General features: G+C 50.9%; 1 protein-coding gene across 1 annotated transcript; it reads left to right on the top strand.

Moving 5' to 3' along the window:
- The first annotated feature begins 10,617 nt into the window (after nucleotides 1-10,617).
- Nucleotides 10,618-11,984, top strand: ARL4C (ADP ribosylation factor like GTPase 4C). The gene is made up of 2 exons (XM_054277820.1): nucleotides 10,618-11,409; nucleotides 11,574-11,984. The coding sequence occupies exons 1-2, from the start codon at nucleotides 10,835-10,837 to the stop codon at nucleotides 11,659-11,661; spliced, it is 663 nt and encodes a 220-aa protein (XP_054133795.1). The 5' UTR covers nucleotides 10,618-10,834; the 3' UTR covers nucleotides 11,662-11,984.
- Nucleotides 11,985-14,710: the final 2,726 nt, after the last annotated feature.

Genomic DNA, 14,710 nt, shown 5'->3' with positions numbered 1-14,710 from the left:
TTTATATATTTTATATAAATATATATAAATATATAATATACATTTTTATTTTTATATATACATATATAAATATATATTATATATGTATATTATGTGTATTAATATAATATAATATAATATAATTTATATTATATTGTATTATATTATATTATATTATATTATATTATATTATATTATATTATATTATGTTATGTTACATGTATATATGTATATATATGTATGTATGTATGTGTGATGCCCTGCGTGTCCCAGGGAGCCGGGGGTGCCACCATCCGGGCGGGGACAGCGGGGACACCGCGGGCTCGGCTCCATCCCGCAGTCCGACGCTTCCCTCTAGCGACACGGCACACAAAGGACGAGGGGAATTCCAGCACTCGCAGGGAACTCCGTGCTCGCACATGGCTCTGGATTTTTTACCCTCATCCTTTAATGGAAACCCCCCCTTGTGCTCCCACAGCACACATGGGGTGGAACAGGATGGGCTTTTCCAACCCAAACCACTCTGATCCCATTAAATTCCTGATTTACCGCCTGGTTGTGGCTGCCCCACTGGGTAGTTAGGGTGAACAGGGTGCTGCCTTTCTCAGCAGCCAAAAAAAACCGCCCCCCGTGGGTCATCTGCCTGCACTCTGAGTTATTTATTCTATTTATTCTGCACACCAGCCTTTTACTGACTGAAAATAGGGATAAAGGCAGCCAGCACCCAAAGTGTGCATGGAATGTGGGGTCCCAGGCAATGATGTAAACTCGGATTAGGCTCAAATTCTGATGGGAAGTGAAGTGCCAGACCTCAGAGGTGCCAGGTGTGAGGGGCTTCTTTGGGTCCCCGAAATCCCAAAGCAAGGCTTGTCCCTGCTCCATCACCAGGTGGCCCCAGAAAACTGCTTTTGCTTTCCTTGCTGAGCCTCCCGTGGCTGGTTAAACGCCACTGCTTTTAAGTTTTTTTGGCTTTGGTGTCCTCAAAAGCAGGAGGGAGGAAAATGTGATCTGCATTTGCCAACATCTCTGGGGGCAGATTTCAGCCCTGACCCTCTGGGGCTGGTTTTGATTCTGCTGCCAAGGACAGGGGGAGGTTTCTGTGCCCCAGGGGATTTGTTTGGTATCAAAGTCCCCTTGGTGGCGATTTGTGGATGAAGGAGACACCCCTTGATGGCGTGGCTGTCACACAGGTGGCCATGTGGGGAACATCCCGATGGAAAATTCTTTCCAGGGAGACATGGATTGAAACAGCTGCAGCTTCTTTTTCCATGGGATATTCCCAAGGAGGAGCACTGTGATGGTATTCACAGGGGTTCTTGGATGAGGGAAGAGACGAGGATCTGACTCCATGTTTCAGAAGGCTTGATTTATTATTTTATGATATATATTACATTAAACTATACTAAAATAATAGAAGTAAAGGTTTCATCAGAAGGCCAGCTAAGAATAGAAAGGAAAGAATGATAACAAAGGTTTGTGTCTCGGACAGAGAGTCTGAGCCAGCTCACTGTGATTGGCCATTAATTATAAACATCTAACATGGGCCAATCACAGATGCACCTGTTGCATTCCACAGCAGCAGATAATCATTGTTTACATTTTGTTCCTGAGGCCTCCCAGCTTCTCAGGAGGAAAGAATCCTAAGGAAAGGATTTTCCATAAAAGATGTCTACAACAAGATTCCTCCCCTGCCCAGCACACAGGAGCAGGAGCACCTTCCACCAGCCCAGCAGCTTTCCTGGAGGTGCCTGCCTGGAGCAGCCCTGGAGGAGCTGGAAAACAACAGAAACTGTTTTCAGTTGCATATCAGCCCCCTCAGGCTTGGAAAAAATAGCAGAAATGCATTAACAAAACACTTTAAAGATGTTTAATAAATAAAGTTTTCCCCAACTTGCTCTTACCCAGGCTTTCAGCACAGGCAACTTCCCAGCCCTCAAGGCTGGAAAAAAATCAGATACCCATCATCATCATCAAGGATTTGGCTTGGGAGGGACCTTCAAAATCATCCACACCCTGCCAAGGGCAGGGACACCTTCCACTATCCCAGGCTGCTCCAAGCCCCATCCAACCCGTCCTTGGGCACTGCCAGGGATCCAGGGGCAGCCACAGCTACTATGGGCACCCTGTGCCAGGGCCTCAGCACCCTCACTGGGAGGAATTCCTAATTCCCAATATCCCATCCATCCCTGCCCTCTGGCAGTGGGAGCCATTCCCTGTGTCCTGTCCCTCCATCCCTTGTCCCCAGTCCCTCTCCAGCTCTCCTGGAGCCCCTTTGGGCCCTGGGATGTGCTCCAAGGTGTCCCCAGGAAAGCAGGGATCAGGCAAAACCCTTCCCTCCCTCCTGGATGAGCCAGGACACCAGATCCTCTCTGCCTGGAGGGAGATAACCCTGCCCTTCTCCATCTGGATAAATAACTGCTCCTAAGACCTTGAACCTGGGCTGTCCCCTGCCCCTCACTGCCCTCAGCACCTGGGGACAGCAGGGATCCTCCCTGTCCCCAGCCTCACCCTTCCTGCTCCAAGGCTTTGTTTCTCTCAAGCTGTTGCTGCAGAGGGAATTTGGGGATGCCTTGCACCGGTCGGGTGTGGATTAGGAGCTGGGATCCAGCCTTCTCCTTGATCCTGGTGCGGTTTTCCCTAAATCAGGCTCAGCAAGTAGCTGCAAACAACCCAGCACCTGCTAAAGGGCACGGAGCTGGATTTCCCCCCTCTGGCCACGTAGCAGCTCCTTTAAGGCAGAAAAAAATCCCCACCCAGCAGCCAAGAAATAGGGAAAAAAAAAAAAAAAAAAAAAAAAAAAAAAAAAAAAAAAAAAAAAAAGAGGACAGGCAGCGAATAAAGTGCTCTGACATTTTGGGGGCTAAGCAGAAATTTGTGGTGCAAATCACCCGAGGAGGCAATTTGAGATGCTGCTGCTGAGCCCTGGGTGATTCATGAGCCCTAAATCTCCACCAGCCCTGTGCTTTCCCTCTCTCCACAGCTCCAAGATTTACTGCCCTGGGAATGGGTGCTGGGAAATTGAGGGTTTTTCTAAGTCTCCTGTGCTTATCACTGGCAGCAGGGCTAATCCACTTTCCTTTTTATTTTTTTATTTTTTTTTCCTTTTGGCTCGGGACAGAGAGTCACAGAAAAATTACAGGGTGAAATCTGCATGGCCAGCTCCTTCCCCAGGCAAAACTGCTTTGCTCAGGAATTTTGCCACGGCGGGAAGGGGCAATTATTGCCCAGAATTATTCAGGACAGGAATGAGGGAGGCCAGGCTGGACAGGACTTGGAGCAGCCTGGGACAGCGGAAGGTGTCCCTGCCTGTGGCAGGGGGTGGAACAAGGTGATTTTAAGAATGGTTTGTGTTGGAAGGGACCTGAAAAAAACCATTTTGTTCCACTATCCACCCCTTCCACTATCCCAAGCCCCATCCAACCTGGCCTGGAACATTTGCAGGGATCCAGGGACAGCTGCAGCTTCCCTGTGAATTGTTCCTCCTCACAGGGAACAATTTCAACCTGTCATGGTTGAGCTCAGTGATCTCACAAATATTCCCCAGCCTAAATGACTCTTTGGCTCCTTGGCACCCTTCCGAGGGCAGCAGGGATTTTGGTAGTCCCAAATGCAGCAGATCAACCCTAAAACCACCAACACCTCAACCCCTAAAATGATCACAAGGATGAAAATCCTTCTTTCCTCACTCCCTACACTCCAGGATTTTATTCCAAGCATCTGGGTAGGACATCCAAACACGAACACAGATGTTTAGGGAAGGAATAGAAAACCAAAAATGTCACGGTTTGATGTTGGTGTAATGTTGGTGTTTTTGTTAAAATATATATTTTGTAATGTTTGTTGTGAGGTGTGATTAGAAATAAAGTAAGTTTTAGTTTAGGAATAAAGGAAAAAACTTAATTAACTTACAAAATTAAAAAAGGAACATACAGAACTTAGAATGAAAATTTTTAAAAAACTTTTTTTAAAATTTGTAATTTTTACTATTACACGAAATAGAATTTTAGATTTTTAATTTAGTTATTATTTTTAGATAATTGTTTTTTAGTTTATTATTACTTTTTAGATAATTAATTTTTAGTTTATTAAGAAGACAGAAGGTTTTTTGTATTGTAGGCTTTTTTAGGAAACAGTTGAAACTTTGTGTTTTTATATTATATGTGGTATTGTTTGGAGAACGTTTGTTATTGTGACTTTTTTAATGTATAGTGTTCTTGTTTTTGTGCATGAATTAGAGTTGTTTCTAGGGTTTTTTTAAGGATGTTTTGTTTAGCTTTAAAAAATAAATAGTTTTTCATTTTGGAGATATTAGTTTTTTAACTGTACTTTTTGGGGTTGAGGTGTTTTGAGAACAGAGATTTTTTTTATAGAAGATTGAGGGCATTATTATTTTTTATTTGTTGTTTTTGTTTATGTTACTTTTTTATATAACATTATTGCACTTTTTTGGTTTTAAGTTATTCAGGGTTTTTTAATGTAGTTTTTGTATTACGGGGGTGGAAAAGTTTTGTTTATAAGAAAAGTTTAGTTAAAGGTAACTTTTTTTTTTATTTAGGATTTTTTTTGAACTTTTTTTTTTAACTGCTCAGCTGGACCCAGAAAGAGATGAGCAGAGTTGGGGCTGCAGTGAAAGGAAGGCACAAGGAGAGGGATTTTTTGGTGGGCATCACAGCCACGGGTTAGCAGGGCTGTGAGAGTTTGCAGAGGACATTTCCAGGCAGTTTTCACACCTCTCTTTATCCTGCAAAAATCAGTGAGCCGAGGCATTCTGCCCCAGGATGCCGAGAAGGGCAAAAGCCTGTAAAGCTTCATCGTGGGTGTGAATTCATGAAGTTGAAAAATAAAAAAATCTATAAAATAAAATATTTCTAATACATGCTCCTGTCCTGGTCCTGCACTCCTCCAGCTGCCTCCACTCCTGGCTGCTGGCCTCCATGGATTTTGGGCTGCCTTGGGAAGTTTTGGACACCAATTCTCTTGGAGGAAGAGTTTGTTCTTCTTTGGTGTGCGAATATTTCGGTGTTTCCTGGGGCTGAAGCTGTAGAAGAGCCTCAGGCTGGTCCTTGGAGGACCTTGCTCGGCCTGAGGAGGCATCTGAGGTCACGAGAAGGAGCTGAGCTGCTGCTGTGCTGCAGATGAAGGGATTATTTCCCGCTCCTGCATTAGGAGCTCGGTGGATTTAGTAATTTCTCCGCTGTGACGCTGCTCCTATCGCCCCTCCAGCCCTTCCTCCGCACATCCTTCCATCCTCCGTCCACCTGGAGACTCCTCCGGGCCTCCAGACCGTGGTGTTCACCCCAGGAGCTCCGGGAAGGAGCGGGTGGGGATGGGAGGGACAATCCCAGAGAGGGTTTGAGGGCTGGAGGGTGACACAAAGCACAGAAAACACCCAGGGGAGGCTGTGCCCAGAAACCACTGGAGAAATTCATGTGAACGGAGCGCTCAGAGGGATCACCTCTGTTAGAGCTGTAGTGTCTGTCTGTCTGTCGGTCTGTCTGTCCTCGTTGCCCTGTGTTGCTCTGCTCTCCCCCATTAACCCTTTCCGGGGGGAGCCCGGTTAAACAAACCCAGCGAGTGGGAAATCCTTGGAAAGGCAAAGAGCGGGTGAAGGGAAGAAGGAGAGGATGCTAACCATGGCAAAAGTCTCCTCCAGGTCTTTCCCTCTCCACCAGGGCTCAATAAGTGGGATTGAAATAAACAGGAGGCTTTTTGTCCTTTTTAGTGCCTTTATTAAAAGTGATCAGCTCAAGGATGGGAGGCTCGGCGGATCCTTGGCCTCTGCTGTGTTCCTCCCAAGGTAACTTGGAGGAGGAGGATTGTGCAGCTTTGTCCACTAAAGGGCAGAACTGGGGGGTCCCATGCTCATGAAAGCAGTGAGCATAACCCCGTGTTTTCTTCAACTTTTGGGTTTTGCAGTCTCAGCGTTCCAGATGAGGTCTTTGCTCAGGGCGAGGGGCAACACAAGTTTTCAGCATCTCTGCAGGCTCGGTACTTTGTTCTTCACGTCCAGACATCACTCTGATCTCTTAATTCTGTGTTGGCTCGTTGTTTTTGGGGTCCTTTCGATAAGTTTGGCGGGGTAGCCTCCCATGGCATGCTGGTCTTGAGGTTATTTTGCATTTTCTGATGTCCCCCTCCTCTCACCGTCTGGGGAGAAGGGCCATCAACCTAGCCACAGACAGGGCCATACTGATACAAAAGGAGCAAATAACAAAAACGACCGGTGATTACAATAACAAACAGGTAGAACTTCACCTTGGCAGCGACTGGTTCAACTGGTTTCACTCTGCAACCCCCCTTCCCCCCCCCCCCCTAAAAAAAAAAGGCAGATTTTTTACTTATAACAGGATGAGCGTTCCATGCGGGGAAATTCCCATTGCTGCCCCGGGAAAGCGGCTCCTTGGGCAAAGCTCATCCCTGAAATGCTTGGAGAAGACGGGAGGAGCCCCCCCCCCAGCATCTGGAGAGACCCCAATCCCTGCTGCTCCCGCATCCCAGTCATTAGTCACGGCATGCCATTAATTAATTAATTAATTAATTAATTATCCCCAGAAGCGGGGGCAGCCCTAATTGCAGCCTCGCTTTGTTTGGGCTGGTGTCTCTGCCCCGATCGCGGGAACAAAAGGCGGCAGCAGATCGGGACAAGCGATGCCACAAAGGAAGGAGCAGGGGATGCAGAGAGGATCCTGCGCGCTCCGAGAGTTGGGATTCTCCCTGCAAATCCATCTTCCCCCTTCTCCGGCTCACGAGATTTGGCAGAAAGCTCCGGGGTTTCGCTCTGCCCGGGTGATGGAGGGCTAATTGGATGCAGATTAAAAGTCACTATTAGGGATAATCCCTGCGCGGGGAGCATCCCTCCCTCAGCTCCGGGGCTCTTTGTATTTCCCCCACCCCCCGAAAAAAAAAAAAAAAAAAAAAAAAAATTAGAGAATGAAAAAAAAAAAAAAAAACCAGTTGGAAGCGCAGGATGAGCTGGGGGAAGGGAGATGGGATGGGAAAAAGCTGGGAAGAAATAATTGCCATGTCTGAAAACAGTTACTATGGCAGCGACAGTCTTCGCGCCGCCTGAGCGAAATGTTGGGGACCGGCAGCGGTGCCTTTGTCACATCCTCAGACACACATTTAGATGCTAATGCCGCCTTTAACCTTGGCTGCTTAACCTTGATAGGAGGGGAAGGGCGGCCACGGGGGGAGAAAAAGCAGCGAGAGGCGGGGAAAGATGGGTTTCCTCTGCCTAAATTTGCCACCGAATGCACTTGGCAGGCTCCTCTGAGCTGCGATTAACGCTGTTATTTCTGCGCTTGATATTCCGCGGAGGTTTTACCAGCTTATTTATGGATAGCTGGCATTAGCAGCAGCATAATTCACCGCTCCCGTTTATCTCCGTCCCCTCGGGATTGTCTCATCTGGGGCCGCTTTGGAGAACACTCCCAGGTCTGATCGGCCTGGCTGGCAAATCTCGCCTTTATTTAGAAACGCCGTGAAAAAAATAAAAAAAAAATAAAAAAAAGGAGGGGTGGGCAGGAGGGAAGAGTCCCCTTTAGACTTTGGATGGCGGGGAAAGGAATTTTGGGCTTTTCTTGAGGCTCCAAGCTGTGTCCAGCAGCGGGATGGAGAGGGGGGATTCCCTGGCTGGAGCAGCATCTCCTGCGCTCCCGGGCCGAAGGTGAATTCCTAAATCCCAGCCCTACTGCACACAGATGAGCCACCGATTCCGGGAGCGGCCCGGGATGCCCTCGCTCCGGGATTATCCTGAACTGCAGCCTTTAAGGAAGCTTTGGCTGGAGCGATTCGGGCGGAGGAGATGAGAGCAGAGCCGGTGCAGGATCTGCCGCTCACAAATATGACCCTATTCTTCTATTTCTGGCATTTTTAAAAATTATTCTTTAAAGCTCCGGTGTGACGGTGTTCACAGGGGTTCTTGGATGAGGGAAGAGACGAGGATCTGACTCCATGTTTCAGAAGGCTGATTTATTATTTTATGATATATATTACATTAAAACTATACTAAAAGAATAGAAGAAAAGGTTTCATCAGAAGGCTGGCTAAGAATAGAATAGAAAGAAATAATAACAAAGGTTTGTGGCTGGGACAGAGAGCCCGAGCCAGCTGTGCTGTGATTGGCCATTAATTAGAAACAACTCCATGAGACCAATCACAGATCCACCTGTTGCATTCCACAGCAGCAGATAACCATTGTTTACATTTTGTTCCTGAGGCTTCTCAGCTTCTCAGGAGGAAAGAATCCTAAGGAAAGGATTTTTCATGAAAAGATGTCTGCAACGCTCCAGCTCCTGGAGTCGGGTGATCGCTCACTGCTTTCTCCACGTGCTTTGGGATCCTCATTTCTTTGGCCTGGTGGTGGCAGACTAAAGCCTGAGCCCAGAGATCTGTCTAGGGCAGCCCTGCTGCACAAAATATTTCCATTTTCCAGCCCATCCAGTGCCTGTGCCTCGGCTTTGGATGGGCAGTGGTGCTTCACTCATGCCACGGAGTGTTTCTCACACCTGCACTGAGTTCCCTGCTCTTTTCCCGCTGTCACCACTCGGTGATTTCCACAAAACCGTGCCCAGTGTCACCTCTGAGGGCTGCAGGAGCAAGCTGCCTGTATTTTTAATGATGTCGTGTGTTAATAGGGAGCCTTATCTCCACACAAAGCCTCCACACGCATCCTCGGGATGAAATATGAGTGTGAGGAACGATCCCACTCCAGCCCGACAAATCCTCACCGCACACTGAGGGGTGAAAGCATCCTAAATTAAAAGCAATATCTGTCTTGTGCAGTGCTCTTCTTTCTCTGGGGCCTTTTGGCTGAGCTGTCACATAGAGTCGATATTTATTTTACAGAGGCTGTAAAAGAGGCAATGGGTAATACTGCAGCACCCAGAGCAGAAATAAAGACAAGAGCTCTGGCTCAGGTGCTGGCAAAAAGCTGGGATTGCCTGGAACTGTTCAAGGTCAGGCTGGATGGGGCTTGGAGCAACCTGCGGTAGTGCAAGGTGTCCCTGCCCGTGGCAGGGGGCTGGAACTGGGTCTTTAGTTGGAAGTAGATCTTTAAGGTCCCTTCTGTGAGTAGCTGGGGCAGAAGTTCTGTGGCTCAGCTATCCAGAAACCTCAGGAGCTTTATCAGGGGTTGAGGTGTGGGAACTCTGCACATCCCTTCGGATGTCCAGAGATGCTGAGGACCTTGTCAGGGGGCTCAGAGACCCTGGCACTCTGCCCAGAACACCTGGAGACTTGATTTTGACCCTTCCAACGAGTTGCCAGTTTTGTATGAGGAGGTGAAAGTCACAAAGGTTTGAATGGTGTAACAATAAAATATCCACAGGGTGAAAATGTAGGTTTCAGGATTTTTGGTATAGGGGTTATAGGGAAAAGATGGAGGAATCAGGGCGTGTCTAGTCCTTCTTCTTTCTTCTTCTTGTTCTCCATTTTCTGCTGTGATGATGGCACTTGGGGATTGGTTTAGAGTAGAAGTGCACTGTCTAACATAGGTGATAGGTGTTGGGAATTAAGTGTAAATATGTTATATGTAGTTTGTAGTATAAAAGGACACCACAGAGTCCCTGTGGCTGGCCTGCTGAGCAGATCTCGGCTGGGCAGAAAGAAAATTTTATAGAAAAGAATTAATAAACAACCTCAAGACCGAAAAGTGAAGAGTCCAGACTCGTTCTTCAGCTGTGCGGGCTGAAGCAGAGACATCCTGCACATCTCGGGGCAGGGAATAGAACAGCCGACCCCAGATTGAGGCACTCACAACCTCTGCAGAATACGAGACCCAAAAGGCATTAACAGTGGAGATCAACATTAGTGCCAGCCCTGCCCGGGATCCAGCACAGGTGAGGTTTTCCCCCCCTGTGGCACTCTCTGTGACAGCTGCAGGGGACACAGATGCTCCACATTGCTCTGCTGCTTTCCAGCTCGAATCATCACTGGTGTCCCTGAAAAAGAGCTGTAGTTTTTGTGTTACAAAAACTGGTGCCAGCCCCCGGTGTCCCACGTGCAAGGAACGATACCAGAATGGTTTGGCGTGGAAAGAACATGTTAAAAATCTCTCATCCCACCCCCTGCTATGGGCAGGGACACCTTCCACTCTCCCAGGCTGCTCCAAGCCATGTCCAGCCTGGCCTTGGGCACTGCCAGGGGTGGAGCAGCCCCACCTTGGCTTGGTTACTCTTTTTAAGGGAGTTGTTTCTACTGCTTGCTGCCGTCGCTCACAACGACAAACATAAGGACAACCAAGCCTCCAGCACGGGGGGATGGCTGTCCCCGAGGAGCAGGAGCTCGGGCAGGGCCAGAAGAGCTCGGGCATGGCCGGGAGAGCTCGGGCACCCCCAGGTGAGCTCGGGCAGGGCCAGGAGAGCTCGGGCACTCTCAGGTGAGCTCGGGCAGGGCCAGGAGAGCTCGGGCAGGTCCAGGTGAGCTCGGGCACCCCCAGGTGAGTTCGGGCACTCCCAGGTGAGCTCGGGCAGGGCCAGGTGAAGCTCGGGCAGGGGCGGTGCGGGCAGGGGCGGTGCGGGCAGGGCGCGGGGCGGAGCGGGAGGAAGGCGGCGGCGCAGCCCCTCCTCCTGCTGCTCTCCTCCTCTTTCTCTTCCTCCTCCTCCTTTCCCTCCTCCTCCTCCTCCTCCTCCTGCCGGGCGGGGCGAGGCTCGGCAGTCCCGGCGCGCTGCCGCCGCGTGGAGCCGCGCTGCGTGTTCCCGATCCCATATCCCCGATCCCACATCCCACACCCCACATCCCCGATCCCGTACCCCACATCCCCGGCCCCGGCTGGCTCCGAGCCGCCCCGAGCCGTGCCCCCGCTGCGGGCGCGGCGATGGGCGCGGGGCTGTGAGCGCGGCCGGGAGCCGTGGCCATGGGGAACATCTCGTCCAACATCTCCGCCTTCCAGTCCCTGCACATCGTCATGCTGGGCCTGGACTCGGCGGGCAAGACCACGGTGCTCTACCGCCTCAAGTTCAACGAGTTCGTCAACACCGTGCCCACCATCGGCTTCAACACGGAGAAGATCCGGCTCAGCAACGGGACGGCCAAGGGCATCAGCTGCCACTTCTGGGACGTGGGCGGCCAGGAGAAGCTGCGCCCGCTCTGGAAGTCCTACAGCCGCTGCACCGATGGCATCATCTACGTGGTGGACTCAGTGGACGTGGACCGGCTGGAGGAGGCCAAGACGGAGCTGCACAAGGTGACCAAGTTCGCCGAGAACCAGGGCACGCCGCTGCTGGTCATCGCCAACAAGCAGGACCTGCCCAAGTCGCTGCCCGTGGCCGAGATCGAGAAGCAGCTGGCCCTGCACGAGCTGACCCCTTCCACCACCTACCACATCCAGCCCGCCTGCGCCATCATCGGCGAGGGGCTCACGGAGGGCATGGACAAGCTCTACGAGATGATCCTCAAGCGCAGGAAGTCCCTCAAGCAGAAGAAGAAGCGGTAGAAGCCCCAGCCGAGGCGGGGAGGGATGGGGGAGCAGACAAAGGAACCGAGGGGGAGACAGAACCAAAGCGATTCTTTTGGGTTTAATCGTTCTTTTTTTTTTAAATTTTTTTTTTCTCCTCCCCTTCTTCATTTTTTCCCCCCCGCTTCCTTCCCCAAAGGACAGACAATAGTGGTGATAACAAAGCGGCTCCCGCCAGCCGAGCCCAGATCCCGGAGCTCCCCTCTCCCGTGCTCCTGAGGCTCTGATCCGGACTCCCTTGGGCTGGAAACATGGAAAACCGGGATGGATCCCCCCGGGATGAATGAATCCCCCCACTCTCTGCATCTCCGGGACCGCCGCCGAGCCTTTGTGTGCCGGGGAACCAGCGGGGCAGGACCCTGCTGCTGGAGCGCGTTCGAGCGGAGCCCAGCGTGCTTCTGGATCTCTAACGGGGGATTTGGGGGTGTCGGTGCCAGCCCCCCCCACACGCATTTTGGGGCGGGGGGTGAGGATGAACTCGGCAAGGTCAGCGGGGAGGGGGCGTGCAGCCCTCATCCCTGCATCCCCGCATCCCTGGATCCATCCATGGGAAGGGGTGTTGGAAGCTTGGATGGGGGGTGTTTGGACCAGCAGAAAATGTCTTGGAGAGGGTGGGTGTGATGGGTAAGGGGACACGCACCCACCCTGGTTGGTGTTTTAGGGTGCAGAGCAAGGACGGGCAGCCTTTGGCTTGGCGGGGAGGATGCGACACTGGGGTGCCGAGCGGCTGCTGAATGGTGCAGAGCGCTGTTGGCTCAAAAAAAAAGGATGGAAAAAGGACCCGAGGGTTTGGGGTGAGCGCTGCTGGGAGCCTTTTTGGGGGGCTGTGCAGGACCCCCGTTTCTCAGAGGCTCGGCGCTGTCGCCTTCTGCAGCAGAGCCCCCGCAGGTGGGCATTGTCCAAGTGCTCAGGTGCGGCTTTGGAGGCGATCCAAACCAGGGGTTACTTAGCAAAACCCCCCAAAAAAGGGCAAAATTCGGGGTTCTGCCCGCTGTGCTGCTCTGCAGTGGGGCGGGAGGCCAAGTCAGGGAGGGTCATGGCAGGGCAGGATGGATGGATGGACGGACAGACAGACAGAGCCTGCAAAAAATCTCTCTCTGCTGGAAAGGGAAGATGGCAGGGGGGTGTAGAGGCATGGGAGGGGGTTTTGTGGTAGGTTTATAATAAAGATTCAAACCCGATTTAAAGCCCCCAGCAGCCACGGGGGCAAGCTGTGCCTGCTGTGCAAGCTGTGCCTTGGCCCCTCCTGCAGGTGAACATTTCATACCTGCACGGGGCTGGGCACCAAAACCCACTCAAAATCCTGTGGATCCACAAAATCCTGTGGATTTCAGGGTCCTGGCTTCCCACAGAGCTGGAGCAGGCAGCCCTCGGGGGCCAAATGTGCTGGATTTGGAGGCAAGGCAGGATTTTCTGGTGATTTTACACCAGAGCAGCCAAGGGGAAAGCGCCAGGCAGACAAAAGCCCTTCGGGTTCAGGGGTGTTGATCCTCCCCAAGCAGCATTTTTGGGGGGTGGGGAGGGGGGGTTTGTTAGGGAAGAAATGTTGCAGCAGGAGTTGTTTCTTCTCCTCTTGTGGGGTTTGAGTCGCCGATGCGTGTGGGCTGGCCCCATCCCTTCAGGTGGCTCTCTTCCCCCTCCCTCGGCTTTCCCTGCTTTGTCCTCACCTCCAACACTTTGGTACTTGCTGTCGAGAGAGAGAGAGAGAAAGGACAAAAAAAAAAAAAGAAAAAAATTATTTATTTTTGATGCCACAGAAGCCACGTGTGTGAACCCGTTTTTTGGCAGAAACGTCGAAGCTGTGTTGACCCCAGCAGCTCCAGGGCCAGCAGGTTGTAGGAATGACACGGTGGTGGTGGGCTTTTTTTTTACCTCCTGGTTTAGCAGATGGAAAAAGGCTGGTTTTTTTTATGGAGCTGGCTCCTTCCTGGGAGCCTGTGTTCCACCCAGGAACAGCTGAGCATCCCCTTGGAGAGATGGCAGAGGGCTGGGAGGCTCGGGTGGGACGCCGTGCCCGCGCCCTTGCCGGCCGCTCCGCTTCCTGCAATAATTAAAAAGACTTTTCCAACGAGCAGCTCCTGGCTTCCGTGGTGTTTCCATCATGTTCCCCCCTGTGTGAAGGTGAGCATCACCCTCTGTGGGCTGCAGGAATTGGGGCCCCAGCAGGGCAGCCCCCAAGGGGAGCTGTCTGGGCTCTGTGCATCCTCTCAGATTCTGGATGACCTGGGTGTTTTGGCAGGTCTCACTCCCCCAGGTCCATCATTCCCTGTGTGTTCCCATCCATGATATCCCACGTCCTGCCCTTGCCATTGTCCATCAGTCTCTTGTCTTCCTTTTTGTTCTTTCTTTTTTTTTTTTTTTTTTTTTAAAGATGCAAACATAACGCTGTGAACCGAAATAAATTATTTATACAATGAAAGGGCCTGATAAAAAAAAAAAAAAACCACAACAGCAAAAAAAAACCAACCAAAACCCAGTGTTCTGCTCATTTCTCAGTATCAGTGCTGTGTTTGGTGTGTGGTTTGAAGGAGAGGAGACAAGGGGACAGAGAAGTGACCTGCTGAGGATCCAGTGTCACATGGCAGCCTGCTAGGACATGGGGGACATCCATAATTTGCTGGTTAATGAAATCTGAGCTCTTTGGCAGGTCACTTAATGTCTCTGCATCTCTGCTGCTGCCTGTGAGAGAGGAGGAGGAGGAGGATACTTTTTGGTGGTGAAGGGAGGGAGGGGGGGGATTTTGTTCCACCACCTCCTCTGATGTGAAATCCGTGTCAGAGAAACGTGGATTTTAACTCCACGCAGAGAGAAAGTTCCCGTTTTTGCTCATTGTGGCTTTTTTTTTTTTGAACGGGTGGTGGCCTCGGTGGCAGAGAGCCAGGTCTGCAGGGGTTAAAGCAGCACTTGGGAACAGGATGCTGCAGACAGAGCTCCAGGCTGCCTCTGCTCCTGGGTGGCTGCTGACACAGGAAACCCAGCGTGACATTTCGGGGGGGGAGAGCGGTGGAGCTGGGTGGCAAGCGACTTTCTTTTTTTTTTATTTATTTTTAAATTTTTTTAATTATTTTTTTTTTAATGATGACGAGGCAGCCAGAGGGGAAACGATGAGCCTGACTTGTGAAAGTGAGATGGGGAAGGGCTCGGGGTGTTCTCACCCTGCCTGAGGTTTGTGGGGTGAGGGGAATGCGGTGTCTGCTCTGCAGGATCAGCACTGGGGGCTCTGAGGGGTGACAGGGCACGGCTGGAGCTGTGCCAGGGGATGTTTAGGCTGGATTT

The sequence above is a fragment of the Melozone crissalis genome, unplaced genomic scaffold, assembly GCF_028551555.1.
Source record: "Melozone crissalis strain CALT ecotype California unplaced genomic scaffold, PUWL_Pcris_2 ptg000023l_1, whole genome shotgun sequence".
NCBI lineage: Eukaryota > Metazoa > Chordata > Aves > Passeriformes > Passerellidae > Melozone > Melozone crissalis.
Note: the sequence above shows the minus strand (reverse complement) of the source record. Positions and strands in the feature narration are given on the sequence as shown.